General features: G+C 34.6%; 1 protein-coding gene across 3 annotated transcripts in view; it reads right to left on the reverse strand.

Annotated features, from left to right (window-relative positions):
- The window catches only part of ERCC6L2 (ERCC excision repair 6 like 2), a 150,745-nt gene that overhangs the window by 75,028 nt on the left and 51,192 nt on the right, over positions 1 to 24,525 (reverse strand). For all 3 annotated transcript variants that reach the window (XM_047754776.1, XM_047754775.1, XM_047754777.1), the window contains 6 exons: positions 16,305 to 16,466; positions 14,542 to 14,749; positions 9,908 to 10,048; positions 8,787 to 8,900; positions 6,730 to 6,849; positions 457 to 528 (listed from right to left, as the gene is read on the reverse strand). In XM_047754776.1, coding sequence (XP_047610732.1) covers positions 457 to 528; positions 6,730 to 6,849; positions 8,787 to 8,900; positions 9,908 to 10,048; positions 14,542 to 14,749; positions 16,305 to 16,466 — 817 coding nt within the window. The remainder of the gene's footprint in view (positions 1 to 456; positions 529 to 6,729; positions 6,850 to 8,786; positions 8,901 to 9,907; positions 10,049 to 14,541; positions 14,750 to 16,304; positions 16,467 to 24,525) is intronic.

Consider the following 24,525-nt stretch of genomic DNA (forward strand, 5'->3'; position numbering starts at 1 on the left):
GACCCATATATATCTTCCCATTATACTGAAGCTGACATTAGTGTTCAGCCATCTTTGTTTTTTAAAAAAGTCAACTTTTTAGGGGAAAAAAAAAATCAATCTTCATTGTTTTAAACAAAAACTGAATAAAAAGAAAAGTATTGGCTAACTCATGGAAATATATTTCACTATTTTTGTTCTTTTCACATTCTAAAATGTATGAAATGTCTGAAAGAACACTTTCGTTATTAACAAAAACATCAACAGGGAATTAGAAATCTATCGTGGAGTCTGAGTAAGTAACCCTCATATAACTGAAATTGAAGTATCTGTTTTACAAGTTGCTTACAATATTATCATCTCCTACAGAAGAAACATAAGATGGAAAATGTGCCTGGATGCTGTTTTATCTCTTAGACTTCATACCTCAGGAATTAGGGCTGAAACAATTAAGAAGACACTTCAGACAAAACTCACCTTGGTGGAAAAGGAGAAAAGAAGAACTTTATCTTTGTTTTTCCTGCAATGATTTAAAAGCTGCTGAAGAACCTGGAAGTGAACCACAGAACATCAGTGAACCACTTTTAACAAAAAATATATTTTATACCTATACGCATCACTTGAGAATTTCTTAAAAAACTATTTTTATACAACATAACCTCAGTTATCTTTTATAAGGCCATTCGTTTTTTCCAAGTTAGAGAAATAAAGTATTAGATATTATATGAAATGTTATTCATCAATGTATTGCCAATAATGAGGTAAAGTTCTCAAAGGCTTTTATTTCATCTCATATGGTTTTAATAAAAAGGAAGCATTTTAGATTATGGGATGCATTTAAATGGATTAATTTCCAAAATACACTTTCTTTATACCTATAATATGTTCAGAAACTAAATTAAGAGCAGCATTCCTTTTACGGGGTATTTAAATTTTCTCTAGATAGATGTAATAAAATGTGTTTAATTACATCTAGGTTCTAAAAATCTTGATATTTATTTTCTCAAAATAATCTGTCAGAGATATATCTCGTCTCATTTTCGCCCCTCTGTTTCTCTATTTACAGTAAGCCCTAAATTCCAGATTTGATTGTGACCTCAAAATGCCAATAATCTGCCCCCATACACAGTGCTTTTAGGAAGGAAGCAAATTATCCAAAGCCTTTGTATGATAGTAACACTGTTATTCTTAAACAGGCATTTCCACATCTAGGAAGGACAGCTCCAGAACATTGTGCAAAAAGCAAACCACAAAGGAAAGAAAAGGAATTTTTTGTACTAAGGATAAGGTTTCTCTGAACTATACAATAAATACTAACCATCTTTTTATCAAATAATGATAAATATTTAAATTTTAAAAAAGAATTTATAGTCAATATGAAACTCTTAATAACTGAGCAAGAGAAGACACTGTGCTAACTCTGACCCCTACCCACAAATCCCTCACACACACACACACAAAAAAAGTCACACAGATAACCAATCAAATGGTAAATAAAAATGTCACAGATCAGGTAATACTTGGAGAACATATAAAATAAATTTTATAGAAGTTCCCGTTGTGGATCAGTGGTTAACAAACCCAACTAGTATCCATGAGGATGTGGGTTCCATCCCTGGTCTTGCTCAGTGGGTTAAGGATCTGGCATTGCCATGAGCTATGGTGTGGGTCGCAGATACAGCTTAGATCCCATGTCGCTGTGGGTGTGGTGTAGTCAAGCAGCTGTAGCTCTGATTTGGCCCCTAGCCTGAGAACTTCCATATGCTATGGGTACAGCTCTAAAAACACAAAAGGCAAAAATAAATAAATAAAATTCTATTTGTATTGGTTTTATTTTTAATAAAATAATTGACCTTATATAAAGAATGTGGACTTGAATTTCACATAGTACATTAACTTTTTAAAGTTAATAGACTTCATACTTTAGAGCAACTTTAGACTTAGACAAGAATTGAGTGGAATACACAGAGAACTTTCTTTCAGACTCCCTTCCTCCGCAAACTCCCACTTCTCTCTTGTGTATTGTTTCCTATATTTTTAACATCTTGCATTAGGGTGGTATATTTGGCTGACAAGTAAATACTGATAAAATTACTGTTCATGTAAGTGCACAGTTTACATTAGGGTTCATTTGTGTTGTACAGTTCTATGGGTCCTGACAAATATATAATGACATGAATCCATTACAATATTATACAGAAACTTTCGATGTCCTAGAAATTCCCTGTACTCTGTCTATTCATCCTTCCCCGTAAATCCCTCTCGTACGGATTTTTTTTTTTCCTTTCTCTATAGTTTTGCCTTTTCCAGAATGTCACATAGCTGGAATCATACAGTATGTATGCCTGGCTCCTTTCACTTAGCATTTGATGTGCCTCTGTGCCTTTTTGTAGCTTGATGAATAATATTCTATTGTCTGGAGGTACCATATACCAGTGGTACCTCGTTTATTGTTTGTTTATCCATTCACTTATTGAAGGACATCTTGGATGCTTCCAAGTTTGGGCAATTATGAATAAAGCTGCCATAAACATCTGTGTACAGGCTCTTGTAGGTTTTAAACTAATTTTGGTAGATACCAAGGAGTGCAATTGATAGATCTTGTCATGAGAATATGTTTAACTTTGTGAGAAACTGCCTTCCAAACCATTTCTGCATTCTCGCCAGCAAAAATGAGAGTTTCTATTGCTCCATATCCTTGTCAGCACTTGGTGTTGTCAGCGTTTTGGGTTTAGTCATTCTAACAGGTGTCTAGCGGTATCTCGTTTTAATTCGACATATGATGACATATGACATATAATATTGAGCAGCTTTTCATGTGCTTATTTGCCATCTGTGTATCTTCTTTGGTGAAATATCTGTTCAGATCTTTTGCCTGTTTTTAAATTGGATTGTTTACTTTCTTATTGTTTCAAGTTTTAAGAGTTCCTTGTGTATTTTAGATACCAGTCCCTATTATTTTGCAAATAGTTTCCTCCCAGTCTGTGGCTTCCTCCCAGTCTTTTCATTCTCTTAAATACATTAACACTTTAGGTCAAAGATGTAACGCACAGAAATCCACTCTGATTGAGTGGCATCATACCAATTATGATGTCAGATTTTCTTAAATATCTTAAAGTAAAAACAAAAACAAGAAATAACAAAAGTGAATCCTTTTGGACTGGAGGTCTTCGTTAGGATAGTTAAAAAAAAAAACTTATTAAGTAAATGAATAACTATAAACTAATATCCCTTACTAAAAATTTCAGAAATAACAGTGTGGTCACTATAGGTAGTCTTAATAATACAGACCCAATGTTATGTCACTCAGCTGTCCTCCACAGGACAAGACAATCCACCTGCAAAGGAATCCTAAATTTGAGAAAGTTCACAGCTAATGAATCTTAGATCTAATTTTTCTTGAATTAGTTAGGTCTAGAGATGAACATAACTCTTGTTTGATTCCAACAGCACCAAATAGGGCTTTCTAGTTTTTTGTTTTGTTTTGTTTTTTCATCCCTCACCGTAAGACACTGGCATTTCCCAGAGTATTAAAGGGAGAATGAAGATTCTTATCAGAGGAATGAGTGCAATTTGTGATCACCCCCTTGAATAACAGTTAAGGTCTAAAGACCTTAGCACTTAAGAGAAAGAGCTGGAGTTCATGAGTGTGGCTTTGAGGCTACACTCATGGGTATGGTAGGTATTATGTCTACAAATACACTGCAGCTGCAGGCGAACCTACAATAAACAAAGAACTAAGATCTTTTACCACCTGAATTCAAGAAGTATATACAACTTGGAGTTCTTAACCCCACAGGCATTAATTCCATTACAAGCCTATAAGTTCTGTATTACTAAATCACTAGATGATGTTGCTAATCAAATGATGAAACACAGTCTTAAGAACACATCCCTAACTTAATACTACCAGTCTCTGTTTTGTTGGTGTTCTCCCACAAACCAAGTAAACTAGGGACTTCCTTCACATGTTAAGATATATACCCAGCCCCTGGCAATAATTATCTTCTAAAAATCATAATAAAAATAAATGTAATAATTACCTTAATCAGGTACTATTATTTCTAGATAAATAACTTCAATATGTTTTAAATAATACACTTAATGGGTATATAAGAATATAAAATATAGAGCAATAAAAATCCATTTAATTCCTTTTTTCCTTTTTTGCTGCACTCATGTTATACGGAAGATCCTGGCCAGGGATCAAACCTGGGTCACAGCTGTGACTCATACCCCAGCTGCAGTAATACCAGATCTGATCCTTAACTCACTTTGCTGGGCCAGGATTGAACCCATGCTTTAGCAGCAATTTAAGCTGCTGCAGAGACAATGCAGATCCTTAATCCACTGCACCACAGTGAGAACTCCTCCATTTAATTTCAAGAGTGGTAAATTTTTAATGAAGAGTTACAATGAATAAAATTTAAATAAATAGGCATGTGTAATAAAGTTTTCTGGAAATATGCTATTGGTTTGAACTATGGGATTGTAAGTGCTCAGTTCTAAATTAATTAGGCATTTTCCATTTCTCAGTTTTAAATTAAAGTCAATAAAATGGTTAATAAAAATAGATTTATTATTGTTAGGAAATATTATTAGATATGAATTAATTTTTGTGATAATAAATCGTAGGATGTTCTAATACAAACTTACTTATTTTAACAATATACAACTTTCCGAAAGTGAACATAGAGGGAACACGTTTCAACATAAAAAAGGCTATATATGGTAAGCTCACAGCTAACATCATACTTAATGATGAAAAACTGAAATCTTTTCTTTTAAGATCAGGAATAAGAAAAGGATGTTCACTCTTTCCATTTTCATGTACTGGAAATCCTAGCCAGAGCAATTAGGCAAGGAAAAAAAAGGTATCCAAATAAGAAATGAAAAAGTAAAATTGTCTCTATTTGCATATGGTATGATATTATCTATAGAAAACCCTAAGGACTCCACCAAAAAAAAAGTTATAACTAATAAATAAATTCGGTAAAGTCGCAAGATACAAAATCAATATACAAAACTCAGTTGCATCTCTATATATTAATAAAGAACCATCAGAAAGTAGAATTAAGAAAACAATCCCATTTACAATTACATCAAAAAGAATAAAATAACTAGTAATAAATTTAACCCAGGAGGTGAAAGACATGTGCACCAAAAACTGTAAGACACTGATGAGAGAAACTGAAGACACAAAAGGAAAGATAGTCCATGCTCATGGATTGCAAGAATTAATATTGTTAAAATGTTTATACTACCCAAAGCAATCTATAGATTCAATGGAACCCCTATGAAAAGTCTAATGATGTTTTTCATAGAAGTAAAAAATATATATATCCTAAAATTCATATGAAATCACAAAAAACTCCAAATAGCCCAAGCAATCTTGAGAAAGAAGAACAAAGGTAGAAGCACCACATTTCTTGATTTCAAGCTATATCACAAAGCTATAGCAATCAAAAGAGCATTAGCATAAAAACAGACACATAGATCAATGGAACAAAATAGAGAGCCCAGAAATAAACCCATGCATAAATGGTCAATTAATTTATGACAAAGGAGCCAAGAATATACAATAGGGAAAGGATAGTCTTTTCAAGTTCTTATAACTATGTATGGTGATGAATATCAACTCAACTTATTGTGGTAATCATTTCTCTCTCTCTCCCTCTACATATACATATCAAATTATTATATTTTACACCTAAAACTAACATAATGTCATATGTCAATTATATCTCAATGAAAAAAAATACAAGTTTTTAAGGTAATCTTTCTAGATTTTACTTCATTGAATTTAGAAGTTCAAGGGAAGTAAACTATTTTTTGCTTATGCAAATTATGCATGAAGAATATTAGCAGGATTTTAAAGGAAAAAAATTAGGAAAATAAATACGTGAACATTATCAGAGACATAAAAAATGAGTTATTTTAAGATTAAATTATTCCTTTTTACTTTTTGCCAAAAGAAATACATTTTTTTCTTAATGAAAACATTTACATTGGAAATTAGTCTGAAAAAATCTGAATCCATAAATAAAGATTCTTGATAGTTATTAAGGGCTTGAACAAATGCATTCTATTGCAAGGTGGTTGGGAGCTATCAATATGTCACGCAGCTGTAGAAGCAATGCCCAAAGCCCTGAGACATGACTGGCGAACCAGCCTGTGCTTTTCACACTCCTCCCTCAGTAATACACCACCAAGAACAGCACTAACAGGTCAGTTTCCTGGTATCCAGCAAATGCTCCCTTTCCACAAATGTGATTTAGCAACCTTACAGTCAAGGTGAGCAAGTGAAAACAAGAGCCAGAAAATTCAGTCTTGACACAGAGGCCCTGTCCACCTTGAACTCTTCGAAAAGTTCCTTTCTCTAATTTGGAACTACTGCCTATCTTCATTCTTTTATTTGGCATTAATGTTTATATTGCTGGTAGATTATCTCCTTAAACATTTGAAGACAAGCTATAATATATGTGGAACCGCATACATTTTTAAGAGGGCAAGAATCCAATACATCAAAAAGGAAAGTCTGAAGTAGGTTGATATAACTACAACTAACTAAGAAACTGACCATTCATGTAAGTAAGCTCAGAAATGCAGATACAACTATACCAGTTATGTTTGATTACTATCTCTTGTGAATGCTTGGGCATTTATTCTAATCGGTGTCCCTGTCATACTATTTGATAAGTATATTGCACATCATCCTTGATGTAAGCAACCTGAAAAAAGAATGCTTACCTTCATTTTTCCACTGTATTTTGGGTCAGAAAGTGTTTCAAAGGCTGCATCTTTGCTTTTTTGCACGAAATCTGGGAATCTGGAAAATACTTGATCACATATCCTTTTGATAAGTGTTTCCTTAAGAGGAAGAAGTAGAAGAAAAGAAATCTCAACACATTTAAACCTATATAAACTGAAATTATTTATGGAAATAATTTAGAAGGAATATATCAGTTTGAAGATTTTACCTTCTCTAAAGTCAGACAAATACTTAAAGCGATATGTTAATCACATATGGATTTGATAAGTTCTAAAATAGTGATATGGCTATCATATTACTTTTTTAAGATTTACAAAGTAAGAAACCAAATATTTCCAAAAGAGCAAAGAGTCTTTTAAAATTACCTTTGAATAGCCTCAAGACTATCACACAAAAAGAAAATATAAAATCACCATGTAAAACAGCTTTGAAAAAATCCTTTTAATTATGTTGTGGTTTAGAATAAGACACAGTTGAAAAGACCAAAGTAAATGACTCTATTTATACCTAAATTTTGAAATTATTGATTTTTACCAGTTTGGGAAGTACTTCTAATATTTAACATACAGATTATTATAAATCCTTATTTTAATTCGGTAATTAGATAAATGTAATTAGACACATTATTATTGGAATTAGGACTGACTCATCAAATATCTTTAATTAGTATTCTAACAAAAGATGTTAGGAAAATAAATATATGAACATTATCAGAGACATAAAAAGTGAGTTATTTTAAGGTTAAATTTTTTCACTTTGATAAAAAACTTAAGTGCACAGCAAAGGAAACCATAAAAAAAAACAAAAAGACACCCTACGGAATGGGAAAAAATAGTTTCAAATGATGCAACTGACAAGAGTTTAATCTCTAAAATATACAAACAACTTATACAACTCAACAGCAAAAAAACAAACAGCCCAAATGAAAAATGGGCAGAAGACCTGAATAGACATTTCTCCAAATAAGATATACAGATGGCCAACAGGCACATGAAAAAATGCTTAACATCACTAATTATTAAAGAAAGACAAATCAAAAGTGCTATGAGGTACCACCTCACACCTGCCAGAATGGCCACATTAACAAGTCAACAAATAACAAATGCTGGAGAGGTGTGGAGAAAAGGCTACCCTCCTACACTGCTGGTGGGAATGCAAATTGGTACAACGACTATAGGAAATAGTACAGAGGTACCTCAGAAAATTATAGAACTATCACATGGGCCCAGAAATCCCACTATTGGGCATATATCTGGACAACACTTTCCTTGAAAAAGATACATGCACCCATATGTTCTTTGCAGCACTATTCACTATAGCCAAGACATGGAAACAACCACTATTAACAATAGCCAAGACATTCAACCAAGATGAATGGATTAAGAAGATGTGGTATATATATACAATGGAATACTACTCAGCCATTAAGAAAAACAAAATAATGTCATCTGCAGCAACATGATTGGAACTAGAGACTCTCATACTAAGTGCAGTAAGTCAGAAAGAGAAAGACAAATACCATATGACATTACTTATACCTGGAATCTAATATACAGCACAAATGAACATTTCCAGAGAACAGAAATGTATGGACTTGGAGAACAGATTTGTGGTTGCCAAGGGGGAAGGGGAGGGAGTGGGATGGACTGGGAGCTTGGGGTTAACAGATGCAAACTATTTCAAGTGGAGTGGATAGGCAGTGGAGTCCTGCACAGGGAACAATATCTAGTCACTTGTGATGGAACATGATGGAGGACAATGTGAGAAAAAGAATGTATATATATATACATAGGTGTGACTGGGTCACTTGGCTGTACACTAGAAAACTGACAGAACACTGTAACTCAGCTATAATGGGGAAAAAAATTTCAATGGGGAAAAAAAACTTAAGTGCATATATTTCTTTGACACCTAAAGTAAAAAACAAGCCAGTCAGTTACCTCTTAAATTTCACCCAAAAATAACTTCAGAATATTTGGCTAAGAAATTTTATACCAAATAGTATCACAAAGACATTTAAAAAACCAAACCAAACCTGTTGCTTGGAGGTGCTAGCGGCCTGTAGTAATGCGACATGGTTAGCTACCTTCTGAAGGACTGCGAGGTAACTGAAATACAAGGTTTTCACTGATTCGCCATGTGAATTGGTCTGTAACCAGAAAAGTACAGAAAATAAGAATAAGCAAGGAACTAACATGGCTATGGAACTACTTACATCTCAACATATACCACTATGTTTATTATTATCTAGTTACTACTGGCACAATACATGCTAGAAAATAGTGGCTAACTGATATATAAAATATCCATGAACCACTAATAGGGAATCACACTTTTGGTGAACTATAATGCAATGATGCCTTTAATAAAAGAGAGGAGAAAGTCCTCATACCAGGAAGTATTTATCCTCATGAGACACAATGATAGAAATGCTGCCAGGAGAGGTTCCCCATAAAACTACAGTGCATGGTGGTATTACACAGAAGCCTTTACTCTCTCCACTCGTCTATATTCCAGTTTCCTAGGAAACTGTACTATTACAAAAAAAGTGACGTAGTTAAAAACAGCAAAATAAATGAGATATGGAATAAATAACAAGCTACATAAATATTTATTTAGGGGCCCTCTATGTAGGCGGGTATGGGACAGATAAGTTGATAATAAAATAGAGGTTGAAAAACAGCAGGAAATAGGTTTTAAAAAAAGCTTAAATGAATATTTGTTTCTAAATAAAATGCTTTTTTGTATTGATACATGGTTTCTATGAAATTAACATTCTCTCTCATATCAGAATAATATTTTAAGCCTGCTATCACAGAGGAAGTATTAACCCATTGATAATGAGAAATTTACTGGAAATGAAATGAAATTTCATTACTTTAGTAAGATACTTCCCAATAAATGTTGAAAGGGAGGATATAAAATTAGAGCTACTTTTAAAAACTAGTTTTTTGAAGAGATACTTGAATACTGTATTGTACTGCAATTAGTATTCGATATTATAAAATCTTTTTGAAAATTATTCCTTTTTATAGCAGCTTCTAAAGTTAAAGAACTGTGTAGGAAAAGTTATTTTATTTTCTTCTTACTCTCACTAGGATGGAGTACTATGTCATCAAAAGCAAGATAGTAAAGATATCATACTGAAATGTTTACCTTATAACAACAATTTCTCCTTTTTTGGCCACTACCGCAGGGACAAGGCTCAGAAGACTGAAGTATCAAAGACACATCTTCTGTTTCTAACACTGTTTGATAGACAGCTTTCTGAAAATCTGTCAGAGAACAATACACCATCTGCCAAGATAAAATAAAAGGTATTTATTAGTATCTTTTTTAAGGCAATACTAAACACAATGCACAACAGGTTTCATAGACTATAACTGTGAAAACTACTCTTAAACTAACTTATTTTTCTCCTGGATACATCCTTATATTTGGAGAATACAGGAAAATTTCTCCTAATTCTCCATGCTCTATGCTACCACCCTACCCGAAACCATGCAAATTATAACTTAATTTTCAAATAAATCTATTTGTTTTCTAATTCAAAAAAAATCAAAATATGAAAAAAACAAGTACATGATTTCCTTATATATTTCTCAATATAATACTGTGGGTCTTAACAGGGTTCTATATTCTTAGCCCATCATACAAATAAGTGATTGAAGTTTAAGTCAAATAGGGAGTTTCTGTCATGGCGCAAGCAAAAAACGAATCCGATTAGGAACCATGAGGTTGCGGGTTCAATCCCTGGCCTCGTTCAGTGGGTTAAGGATCTGGCGTTGTGGTGAGCAGTGGTGTAGGTTGCAGACACAGCTCAGATCCTGCATTGCTGTGGCTGTGGTGTAGGCTGGCAGCTATAGCTTCTATTTGACCCCTAGCCTGGGAACCTCCATATGCCACAGGTGCGGCCCTAAAAAACAAAAAATAAAAAAAACAGAAAATAAAGTTTAGGTCAAATAAAAAACTAGATAAGGAAAAGGGGAAGATTTCAGAACAACGGTATGGATAATACTGAATTACTTGAAAATTTAGAAAAAAATAAAAAACTTCCTATTACTAAAAACAAGTTAAAATACCTTGCTATAAATTCCTAAGATTAGTAAAGGTAAGAATTAAGTAAATACACATAAAAGCAAAACTTGTAGAAGTTGCTACTTTGTGCCCCAAATTCAAATTCAAGAAAAGAAGAAAATACTGCCACTAAGTTATGGAGGATACAATTTGTCTTATATTTCTGGTAGTAGTGGAAATTGGAAAATTCTAAATATAGCTGTATGTAACCAGAATCATAAAAGTAAATATATCTATAATAAGACTTCGAGGAATGTGAATAAGAGGGAAAAGCAATTTATTTTAAAATATTTATATGTGTGTATCACTACAATAGAATATTCCTGCAAAAAAAATTGTGCATATAAGAATAAAAAAAGAATACTGAAGATAGGGTTCAAAGATTAAGGTATGGAGGGAAATTGTGAGTTATTATTTTTCCCCAGCTTTTATAATTATCTTTAAGATATAATTAACATATAATATTGTTTAAATTTAAGATGCATGTTATGATTTGATACATGTATTTATAGCAAAATGATTACCACAGCAATAAAGTTAGTTAATGCATTCATCTTTTCACCTAATTACTTTTTGTGTGTATGATGAGAACATTTAAGATCTATTCTCTTAGCAACTTTCAGTATTGCTAACTCTGTCACTATGCTGTACATTACATCCCCAAGCTATTCAACTGGAACTTCGTGGTCTCTAACCAACATCTCCCCATTTCCCCTAAATCTGAGCCTTTCACAACTACCATTCTACTTTCTATGTAGCTTTTTTTTTTTTTAACTCCACACATAAGTGAGATCATAAGTGTCTTTCTCTGACTTATGTCTCTTAACATAATGCCCTCCACATTGTCACAAGTGACAGATTTCCTTCTTTTAAATGGCTGAATAATTTGTCATTCCAGTATATACACATTTTCTTTATCCATTCATCTGTCAACAGAAACGGAGGTTGTTTCCATGTCTTAGCTATGGTGAATAATGCTGAAATAAACATAGTTCATATCTCTTCAAGAGTGATTTCATTTTCTTCAGATACACAATTGTCCCTTGATATGTGAGGGGGAATGGTTCCAGGACCCATCTCTCCCATATGTACCAAAATCTGTGAATACTTAAGATCCTTATACAATACAGTGTAGTATAGTTGACCCTGTGTATGTGGAACCTGAAGATACAAAGGGCCAACTGTATACCCAGAAGTGGGATTGTTGGCAATTCTATTTTAATTTTCTGAGGAACCTTCAAATTGTTTTACATAGTGGTTGCACCAATTTACATTCCTAGCAACAGTGTACTGGGTAGGCTGTATGCTGTCCTCTTCTTCACATCACCACCAACACTTGCTATCTCTTGTCTTTTTGATAAAAGCCATTCTGATGGTGTGAGCTGATATCTAATTGTGACTTTGATTTGCAACTCATGGATGATTAGTGATACTATCTTCTCATGTGTCTGTTGACCATCTGTACGTCTTCTTTGGGAAAAAAAAAATCTGTTTAGGTCTTCTGCCTTTTTTTCTTTTCCTACACCCATAGCATGTGGAAGTTTCTGGGCCAGGGATTGAACCCACTCTGCAGTTATGACCTATGCCACAGCTGCAGCTGAAGCAATGCCAGATCATTAACTTGCAGTGCCAAAAGGAACCCCTGTCCTTTGCCTATTTTTCAATCACCTTGTTTGGTTTTTTGCTATTGAGCTGTATGAGATTTTGTATATTTTAAACATGACCTTGTATCAAATGTATTGTTTACAAATATTTTGTCACATTAGATAGGTTTCTTTTTCATTCTGTTGATTGCTTCTTCTGTTGTATAGAAATTTTTAGTTTGATGTAATCTCACTTGTTTATGATTGTTTTTGTTGCTTTGCTTTTGATGTCACATCCAAAAAATCATTGCGAAGACCAGTGTCAAGGAATTTTTCCCTTATGTTTTATTCTAGGGGTTTATAGCTTCGAGTCTTACATTTAAGTCTTTAATCCATTTTGAGTTAATTTTTGTGAGTGGTATAAAAGGAATCCAATTTCATTCTTTTTCATGTGAGTATCCAATTTTCCTAACGTTGTTTATTGAAGACAGTCTTTTCTCCACTGAGTGCTCTTGTAAACATAGGTTTATTTCTGTGCTCTCTATTCTATGCCATTGATCTATGTGTTTTTATGCCAGTACCATACCATTTTGATTACTGTAGCTTTGTAATACAGTTTAAAGCCAGAAAATGCAATGTCTCTAGCTTCGTTCTTTTTTTAGATTGCTTTGGCTATTTGGGATCTTTTATGGTTTCCTTCAAATTTAAGGGTTGTTTTTTCTATTTCTGTGAAAATGCCATTAGAATTTTGATAGGGGTTGTATCAAATCTGTAGAATGCTTTGGGTAGTATGGGCATTTTAAAAATACTAATTCTTCCAATCTATGAATATGGAATATCTTTCAATTTATTTGTGTCTTCTTCAATTTCTTTCATAAGTGTCTTATAGTTTTCAGTGTATAGGTCTTTCACCTCCTTGGTTAAATGGATTCTTAAGTATTTTATTGTTGCGTTGTTACTAAAACATGTAGCAACATTTAGTGAATACTTTCTACATGTCACTCATTTCAGAGCAACCATGTGAAGGAAGAACTGTTCCCATGATTCCCATTTAAAAGATAAAGAAACTGAGGTTTGAGAGACTTGGCATATTGCTCAAGGCCATAAAACTCATAAGCAGCGCAGCCAGGATTCAAGCTCACGCTGTTAGATTGCAGAGACCAAGTTCCATACCTCTTGCACAATTCTTTCTTCATATAATTACACCTATTATTCCTACTAGAGAGACAACTAAATAATACACATAAAATTGCACAAAACATTTAAAAACTAGGAATTCATGAATTATTCCAATTATTCCAATTCCAATTAATAATACATGCTTTACATCAAAAAGTCAAATGTATCAATTTCTCCAACTTTCATATCAAGATCATATTTTGTTTTTAAATCTCTTTTTTAAAGTAATAATCAACAGAATATCCTAAGATAAGAGGGTATTTGATAGAACTGCCCCTCTTGAGGACAATATTAATTAAATTTACTTCATAGTAATTTAGAGAAACTTTTATACCATTGCTTGAGCCAGAAGAATCACTAGATTAAAAACCATGAAAGAGGACCACTATGTTAAAAAAAAATCCTCTTGAGATCGACTCCTCAAATTTTCTTATATAACTAACAGAATTTAACCATAATTTTCCTATCAATTCTTAAAATTGGGTTAGCTGTATAACTGTACCTTCTATAAGAAATGCACCTATTTTAAAAAGTTTTTAACTACTCCGGTTCCATTGCCAGAATTATGGTACCAAAGAATATACTGGGTTGTACATGGTACTCAGTATAGGAAGATAAAATATGGATAGAAAACACATTAGGGAGAGAAGCTCTTCTTTCTTCATTGAGGAAAAATAATGTCAAAGGCATTCTTGTTCTGAACTAAGAGAAATAAGATGAATGTACACTAACAATAAACCTGTTCATAAACACATTACTAAAGTTAGGAAAATAATCAATTAATAATTTATGAAATTCTGCACATAACAATTTTTTTCAGACTGAGTAAAAGTCAAAAAACTATATTCATAAAATACCATAGGTGACAGATTTCCTGTTCAAAAGAAATATTTTTAGGAAAAAAAAAAAACAGGACAAGAAATTCATAATATATACAAAAGCTGTTCTCACCCGGTCTTCCTTCTTAGGCAACTGATCTTTGATTAGAATCTTGGTACGCCTGAGGAACCATCCAGACATCTTTATTGCAAGTCTTTGCATGGCCTTTCGGCCAGTAGCTAATTCTCTTTTTGTTGCTGTGTGTCTCTGACCATGTTCTACTGGGTCAGAAAAGTGCTTCTTGAAGTGGATCTCACTACCTAAAAGTCCTGGCACAGCCCTTTACAAAGGCAAAAAGAAAATGTCAATGCTTTATTAAATTATCTAAAAAGGTAAACACTCACTACTTGTTGCTTTTAAGAAATAAACTGTGAGACCCTCATACTAAGTGAAGTAAGTCAGAAAGAGAAAGACAAATATATGATCTCACTTATATCTGGAATCTAATACACAGCACAAATGAACCTATCTACAGAAAAGAAACAAACTCATGGACTTGGAGAACAGACTTGTGCTTGCCAAGGGGGAGGGGGAAGGAGTGGGAAGGACTGGAAGTTTGGGGTTAGGAGATGCAAACTATTGCATTTGGAGTGGATAAGCAATGACATCCTGCTGTACAGTACAGGGAACTATATCGAGTCATTTCTGATGGAACATGATGGAGGATAATGTGAGAAAAAAGAAGGTATACACACATGCACACACATATATATGTATGACTGGGTCACTTTGCTATACAGCAGAAATTGACAGAACATTTTAAATCAACTATAATAGAAAAAAATAAAAATCTTAAAAGAAAAAGAAATATACTGTTACTTGTTTTTTGTTTTTTGTTTTTTTTTTGTCTTTTTGCTATTTCTTTGGGCCGCTCCTACGGCATATGGAGGTTCCCAGGCTAGGGGTCGAATCGGAGCTGTAGCCACTGGCCTACGCCAGAGCCACAGCAACGCAGGATCCGAGCCGCATCTGCGACCTACACCACAGCTCACGTCAACGCTGGATCCTTAACCCACTGAGCAAGGGCAGGGACTGAACCTGCAACCTCATGGTTCCTAGTCAGATTTGTTAACCACTGCGCCACGACGGGAACTCCTGTTACTTGTTTATTAATGATAATCATAATAACAAAAGGCAAGAAAGTGGAATGTTCTTTCTTTCTTTCTTTTTTTTTTTTTAAGGGCTGCATCCACAGCATATGGAGGTTCCCAGGCTAGGGGTCGAATCAGAGCTATAGCTGCTGGCCTACACCACAGCCACAGCAACACGAGATCCGAGCTGTATCTGCAACCTACACCACAGTTCACAGTAACGCCAGATCCTTAACCCACTGAGCAAGACCAGGGATTGAACCCACAACCTCATGGTTCCTAGTTGGATTCCTTTCTGCTGCACCACAATGGGAACTCCTTTATTTTTTTTCTTTTTATGGCCGCACCCATGGCCAATGGAAGTTCCCAGGCTAGGGGTCGAATTACAGCTGCAGCTGATAGATCCTTAACTCACTGAGTGAGGCTAAGGATCAAACTGGCATCTCACAGACACTATGTCAGGTTCTTAATTCACTGAGCCACAACTCCTGTTCTTTCTTTATGACAGTTTCAGTGAACAACTATAAGAAGATGATGGAATGGTAAATTAGTTCAGATATTTACTTCATGGACCAAAAGTAATATATAGATAGGTTTTTATGGGACTTTTTATACTCTGTATACTGTATTTGCTATCAATCACTTCTGAAAACAAACAATTTTTTTCCAGAAACAAATAATAAGGAAACAAAGTAACATTGAGTACTTTTCAAAAAAATAAAAATAAAAAGTGTTTTTACTCACCAGTCCATAACACACCACAATTCTTTCATGTTGTTCTGAAGAATGGTTCCAGTGAGGCCAATTCGGACATTACATTTTAAAGCTTTCATAACTTCTGTTATTCTAGCCTTTGGATTCTTGATTCTATGAGCTTCATCTACAATGATAGCTGACCATTCCAAACTATAAAGTGAGAAAAACAGGAGAAAAGATTGAGAAAACGTCCCTTTCTTAGTCTATGTAACTTTTAGAGAGCAGTTTTCCCTACCAAAGTTTTGAAGTGTTTTCCTCTTTACTCTCTGGTGATTCCACAGAATTCTTACCTAGTTATTTAAATGATCACAGATTTGGAAAACTCATGAAAAGAAAATGCTTAGGGAAGCAAAAAGGCATAGAGTAGTAACAATGAAATGAAAAAACTCATTTAAACATCACTAAAATGACAAAAAAAAGCAATCTTCTAAAAGCAAGAAAACATAAATATAAAAGAAGCAAAACTTACTGTGTTAAATATGAATAAAAATATCAGTATAAGCTCATGATTTTTAAAGCTGTACTACATAGTTCTGTCTGCTAAGGTGGTTTAAAACTGATTGTTACCCAAGTAGGAATGGAGAGTCATGTTGGTCAATCTACTATAAGGAAGCAGAGCCTCATGGAGAAATAGTTTTTTTTTCAAGTGTGCAGCAGGAGAAATACTACAGAGTGAGAAAGTACAGATGTATCCAAAGACAAATGATGTTATGTCCAAGAGACACAGTGGCCAGACTAATTGGAAAATTTGAGCATCGTTAAGAATAATGACTATGGGGGAGTTCCCACTGTGGTCCAGCAGGTTAAGAACCCAACATGGTGTCCGTGAGGATGCAGGTTCCATCCTTGGCCTCGCTCAGTGGGTTAATATCTGGCGTTGCCGCAAGCTGCAGCATAGGTTGCAAATGTGACTCAGATCTTGTGTTGCTGTGGTGAGGGTCTGCAGCTGCACCTCCTAGCCTGGGAACTTTTATGTGCTGCAGGAGTGGCCCTATAAAGAAAGTAAATAAATAAAAAAAAATAATTTTTAAAAAGGAATAATGATTATGGGGTGGTATAAAAACACTGACTAAATAAAAGCCTAGGAGTTCCATGAAAAAAAATTGAGACCCTTACCTCACACCATAAAAATTAACTCTAATTGATCACAGACCTAAATATGAGAGCTTAAATGATAGAGGTTATAAAATGTAGGAAAAAAATCTTGTGACTCTGGGTTAGGCAAAAATTTCTTAGGTATGACACCAAAAGCATGGACAATAAAAATTTTCTGATAAGTTGGGCTTCATCAAAGTTAAAAACTTTTGCTCTTCCAAAGGCAACATTAAGAAAACGAAAAGACATGCTACAGACTGGGAGAAAACATTTGCAAACCACTACCTGGTAAAGAATGTGTATACAGAATATATAAAGAATTATCACAATTCAACACAAGTTAAAACGATCTAGTTTAAAGATGGGTTAAAGATTTTAAGACATTTTACGAAGAAGATACACAAAGAGCAAATAAGCACATAAAATGTTCATCATCTTTAGAAAAATGAAAAAACCCCAAGAGTTATCACTACAAAGCCACCTGAATGTCAGTCAAAAATGACTGACAGGGAGTTCCCGTCGTGGCGCAGTGGTTAACGAATCCGACTAGGAACCATGAGGTTGCGGGTTCGGTCCCTGCCCTTGCTCAGTGGGTTAACGATCTGGCGTTGCTGTGAGCTGTGGTGTAGGTTGCAGACGCGGCTCGGATCCCGCGTTGCTGTGGCTCTGGCGTAGGCCGGTGGCTACAGCTCCGATTCAACCCCTAGCCTGGGAACCTACATATGCCGCGGGAGCGGCTCAAGAAATAGCAACAACAACAACAACAACAACAACAACAACAACAAAAAGACAAAAGACAACAACAAAAAAATGACTGACAATATTAAGTGTTGGCACAGGAAACTGGAAATCTAATATAGTGCTTTTGGGAAAGTAGAGCTACTTTTCTAAGACAGTTTGGTAGTTTCTTAAAAAGTTAAATTTCCTCAACCCACCCAGCAACTCCATTCCTAGGTATCTAACAAGAGAAATGAAAATTTACATTCACACAAAGACTTGTATGTAAATGTTCACAGTGGCATTACTCATAACAGACAAAAACTGGAAACAATCCAAATGTCCATCCATTTGATAAACAAAATAAGGTATATACATACAATCATACTGTTTAGCTATAAAAAGGAATAAACTACTGAAATGTTACATGATGAACCTCAAAAACTTAAGGGAAAGAAGCCAGATATAAAAGACTACATGTTATATGAAATTTATATGAAATTTCTAGAAAAGGCAAATCTATAGAGACAGAAAGCAGATTAGTGGTTACCTGGAACTAGAGATGGGACCAGAGATTGACTAAAAACAACAAAAAAATTTGAGGTAATGGATATATTCTTAAACTGGATTATGGTGATAACTGTACAACTTTATAAATTTATTAAAAACTATTTTATACTAAAAGTGGGTAAATTCTATGGCATGTCAATTGTACCTCAAAAATCTAGAATCAAGTCCACAGATAGTGATACTCAAAAAAAGGGGAGGAGGAGCAGGAGAGAAGCTTTGCTACCATTGTAGATGACCAGTGCACCCATGTTTGGTCTGAAAATTAGAAATTAAAGCAAAAGAATCAAGCATTCATCTTGCTTTTCCAGTTGAAATTTCTAATTATAGGAGAATGCTGTTTAGTAAGTGTAGAAGAAATTATAAATTTAGAAAAACATTGTTTTGTAAAACCCAATAAAATAACTGATTCAGGCAGGAATAATTTCTGTATACTAATACCACTAAGTAAATGGATCAAAGGACCAGAATATTCAAATGGTATCAGAGCGTAACCCCATAAATTACTTTTAATTATAAGGGGAGAAATATATCTTTACAATGAAGAGATCTGATGGTCACCTCTTTAGCCTATGGGACAAACTTCTCATCATTAATGGTGGAACAACTTGACGTTAATATCTCTGGAGGTAATGTAATATGAAGCCCGCAACATCATTTATGATGTATTTCTGTCAAAAATGTCTGACCTGAATCTAATTAAGTCTTTAGATCAAAACTAGCTTACAAAAATACAGATGTTAAGAGGAATACACAACTCCTTGAGAAAGCAATCAGCCAAGTCTAATGCGTGAGACATCCTAAAAGACAACTGGCCTGGTCCCCTTAAAATGTAATATAATAAAAAAATTAAGTAGAGGGAATGTTCTAGATTAGAAGAGATGAAATAAACAGATTTAATAGTCAAATCCATCACCTGAACCTTTACTGAATTCTGCTTTGCAAATATTAGATATTAAAGATATTTTTTAAAATAATTAAGGAAGTTTTAATTAATTTTCTTAGATATAACAATGATAATGTGGTATGAGAAAGAGAATCATTAGTTTTAGGAGATCTGTGCTAAAATAGACATAAAACTGTCATATTATATACAACTTGCTGAAATGTCTCAATATCACCACTGTACACAGACACATACACATTAACTTATATCTTGCCAACATACACACACAAAGACACACACACCACTGAGTCTAGGTGAGTCTAGGTGTTGAGAATATAGCTGTTCATCTACTAGGACTTCAGTTTTTTCTACAGGTTTAATTATTTTCTTAATACAAAGTTGAAAAAAGACAAAAAAAATCAAGAACAAAGAAGAGGAAAAATCAACCACAAAATTTTAGAAGCAGGGAAGAAGATAATCAAGATAATTTACAAAAGCAGAGGACTGAGTATCCCATGCCAGTTGTAAAGAAAGGCCAAGGGCAATCTGATTCACGTTACTGAGCTCTTAAATGGTGGCACCAGATGCCTCTAGAGACTGCAGTTAGGTAAATGTTCAACAGTCTACTTAAGAAGTTGTGGGATTGGAGTTCCCGTCGCGGCTCAGTGGTTAACAAATCCAACTAGGAACCAGGAGGTTGTGGGTTCAATCCCTGGCCTTGCTCAGTGGGTTAAGGATTTGGCATTGCCATGAGCTGTGGTGTAGGTTGCAGACGCGGCTTGGATCCCGCGTTGTTGTGGCTCTGGTGTAGACCAATGGCTACAGCTCTGATTTGACCCCTAGCCTGGGAACCTCCATATGCCATGAGAGCGGCCCAAGAAAATGGCAAAAAGACCAAAAAAAAAAAAAAAAAAGAAGAAGTTATGGGATTGCCTATTTACTATTCCCTACTCCACAAAATAGCCCAGCCAGGACAATGTAAAGTAAGCAAGAGAAAGAGAAAATACAGAAAAATCCTCATTTTTCCTTAGGAAGAAATCAACAGGTGATACTGAAAACTTGAAGAACATTTTACTTATTTTTAATTTTTTTAATTTTTTTTTTTTTTTTTTGCTTTTTAGGGCTGCTCCCATGGCATGTGGAGATTCCCAGGCTAGGGGTCCAATGGGAGCTGTAGCTGCCTGCCTAAGCCATAGCCATGGCAACGTAGGATCCAAGTCACATATGCGACCTACACCACAGCTCACGGCAACACTGGATCCTTAACCCACTGAGCAAGGCCAGGGATCAAACCTACGTCCTCATGGATGCTAGTCAGATTTGTTAACCGCTGAGTCACGATGGGAACTCTGAAGAAAAGTTTAAAGTTGCAACATGAACATGTTCTTTAGAGATATGGAAGTAAAAACTAGGAAGATAAATAAAAGAGTTGAAGGTGGTAGTCTCTAAAGAACAGGTAATGGGGGTGGTGGGCAGGAATGTACTGTGCTCATATTTGGCTCTTTAAATAATATGCATATATAACTGATAAAAATAAAAATGAAGAAAAACATAATAGTAATAAGAGAAACAGCTCACTCAGATAGTGTTTATCTACTCTGTGGGTTATCTATGTTAAATGTTTAATCCTGATCTATCATACAGAGCATCATTCTCACAAAAATTATGTAATACTTCCTCAAATCAAATATAAATTAATTTGAATATTTTTTAAAATAAAACCATTCAAACAAGCAAAGGAAAACTAAATATAAAAAAAACTGTAACATTTGGTTTTCCTAATTTTAAACAAAAGCTGATTTACATAATTCTACTTTAGAATTCGTATTTAATATTTGGAGTTCCCGTCCTGGCACAGTGGAAACGAATCCGACGAAGAACCATGAGGACTCAGGTTTGATCCCTGGCCTTGCTCAGTGAGTTAAGGATCTGGCATTGCCGTGAGCTGTAGTATAGGTCGCAGACTCGGCTCGGATCTGGTGTTGCTGTGGCTCTGCGTTGGCCAGGAGCAATAGCTCCGATTAGAGCCCTAGCCTGGGAACCTCCATATGCTGTAAGTGCAGCCCTAAAAAAAGACAAAAGACAAAAAAAAAAGAATTCTTACTCAATATTTATAACAATCACAGAAAATAACCATTTAATGCAAGTATATATCTAATAGGCTAGAAATGAAATACAGAAATTAGCCAAACCAAAGATGTCACAGTCTAAAGGAGTAGGGTGTTAAAAATTAAAACATGATTGGTGCTATAATAAAAGAATTTATTACATTTATCTAAGTGTAGAACATCTCATATAATATACTGAATAAAAGCCCAAGATCAAGGGTTAGATCTCAGATCCACTACTGACTTAGTTGTTGCAGACTAGGCAAGTTACTTAACTTCATGCCTCAGATTGCTCCTGTCTTCTGACAGCATCCAGGAAATAGTAACGGGCAAACTTATGAACTTGTAAGTGTGGTAGAATAAAATCCTAGAGCTTATAGAGATGTTAGCTCTAAATCCAACTTTACCAATTATTACATTAAATATAAATGGACTAAAATGTAAGATCCAACTCTATGCTAACCACAACAGACTGGCTTTAAATATAAAGAACACATATGCTGAAATACAAGAAATAGCAACAACAAAAAGACAAAAGACAAAAAAAAAAGGAGTTCCTGTCGTGGCGCAGTGGTTAACGAATCCGACTAGGAACCATGAGGTTGCGGGTTCGGTCCCTGCCCTTGCTCAGTGGGTTAACGATCCGGTGTTGCTGTGAGCTGTGGTGTAGGTTGCAGACGCGGCTCGGATCCCACGTTGCTGTGGCTCTGGCGTAAGCCGGTGGCTACAGCTCCGATTCAACCCCTAGCCTGGGAACCTACATATGCCGCGGGAGTGGCCCAAGAAATAGCAACAACAACAACAACAACAACAAAAAGACAAAAGACAAAAAAAATAAAATAAAAAAAAATAAAGAACACATATGCTGAAATAAAAAGATGGAAAATGATAAACATACAGATGGTTATAAGAAGACTGTGTCATCTATATTAAAATCGGATAACACCTCAAGATTATTAGATATAAAAAGAAATATTTTTAAAGATAAAAGAGTCAATTCATAAGAAAAAAATACTAATCATCAATGTGTATATACCTAATAACAGAGCTTCAAAATACGTGAATTGAGAGCTGACAGATTTGAAAGGAGAAATAAACAAATCCATAATTACAATTGAATATTTCAACATTTCTCTCTCATAAATTATAAAACAACTAGAAAAAAAATCAGTAAAGACAGAATGCTCGAACAACACCTAAGCCATCTGACTTCACTGATATTTATAGAACATTGTATCCAATAACTATAGAATAAATATTTCTTCAAGTGTACACAGATTAGAAAAATGCAAATTACACTGTAATGGGATACCACTACACCTTCTAAAAACAAAAAGACTGACAATACCAAATATTCGTGAGTATATGAAGCAAATAAAGTCTCATAGGTTGCTAGCTGAAGTAGAATGGTAAAACCACTCTAGAAAATGGCTTATAAGTTTCTTCTAAAGTTAAACCTATACTTACCATATAACCCAGAAATCCTACTCCTCAGTGCTTACCCCCAAAAAATTAAAATATATGTAAAAAATGAATAAATAAAAGGCTTACACATAAATATTCCTTAAAGTTCTACTTATAATACTCAAAAACTGGAAAACTCAGATGTCTATCCTCAAATGAATGGGTAACAAAATGTGATATATTCATAAAATGCAATGTAATGATCATTGATGCATTCAATAACATAGCTGAATCTCAAAAATATTATAATGAGCACAAGATGCCAGACATAACAACTCTGGAGACTAGAATTCCAAGATTAAAGTGTTGGCAAGTTTGGTTCTTTCTGAGGTCTCTCTCTAGGACTTATAGATTGCTGCCCTCTTGCTGTGTCTTCATGTGTCCTTTCCTCTGTGTACATTAGTTCCTGGTATCTTCTTTTCTTTTTCTAAGGACACCAGTCAGATTGGAATTGGGTTCCACCTTAACGGTCTCATTTAACTTAATTACCTTAAATTACATTCTGAGGTTCTTGTGGTTGGGACTTGAAGTTGAGTTTGGAGGGGACACAGTTTAGCTCACAGAGAGCCTCCCAATTGGTGTTTCTCTATTTAATTTGGCTCTCCTGTATGCATACACAGCAACTGAGTTACTTATAAAATGCAAATCTGATCATTTTTTATCATAATAGCAATCTGAAAACAGTTCAGAAACACCATTGCTTTAAGGATAAAAACCAAAATCCTCTAAGTGGGTCAATACTCTTTAAGTCCGTTTCTTACTTATTACCACACTGGTGTTATCTCCTGGCCACTTTCCTCTTACACTCTAGGCTGCAGCCATTAGATGCAAAAAGCATCTGAACTGCTTTTACTTATTCAAAACTGCAGTGATCTTTGTTCTCTAAAGGCCTCTGAAAATGCTGTTTGCTTCCTCTTCCTGTATTACGTTCCTACTCTTCAACACTTACTCCTCCTTCACTTCTCCCTCAGCTCATAGATCATCTCTTGGAAGCTCCCTGGCCACTCTCCTCCCTCTGCAGCAGAGTCAGGTTCCTCATGTGTTCCCATAACATCCTCTGTTCCCCACACAGCACTCACATGATTTTATAATTGCCTGTCTCTAGAGTCCCCACTAAAAGTTTAAAATGTAGTTCATTTCTTTGGGTACTTACAGTCCTGGAATAGTGGTTCTCGATGTGTATATATATTTTTCCCACTCCACATTCATAACAGACTCCCATAATGAAAATCATTTGAGAAAATAACTGTTTTAGTCTACAGGCATTGTACACATAGAAGGTTGTACATGAGAGGACAAGTCTTATTCATTAACAGGCATTGTTTGGAAAGATAACAAAGGAAATAAAGAACTGTAGAAAATCTCACTCAGG

This window comes from Phacochoerus africanus, chromosome 12 (genome assembly GCF_016906955.1).
Source record: "Phacochoerus africanus isolate WHEZ1 chromosome 12, ROS_Pafr_v1, whole genome shotgun sequence".
Classification (NCBI taxonomy): Eukaryota; Metazoa; Chordata; class Mammalia; order Artiodactyla; family Suidae; genus Phacochoerus; species Phacochoerus africanus.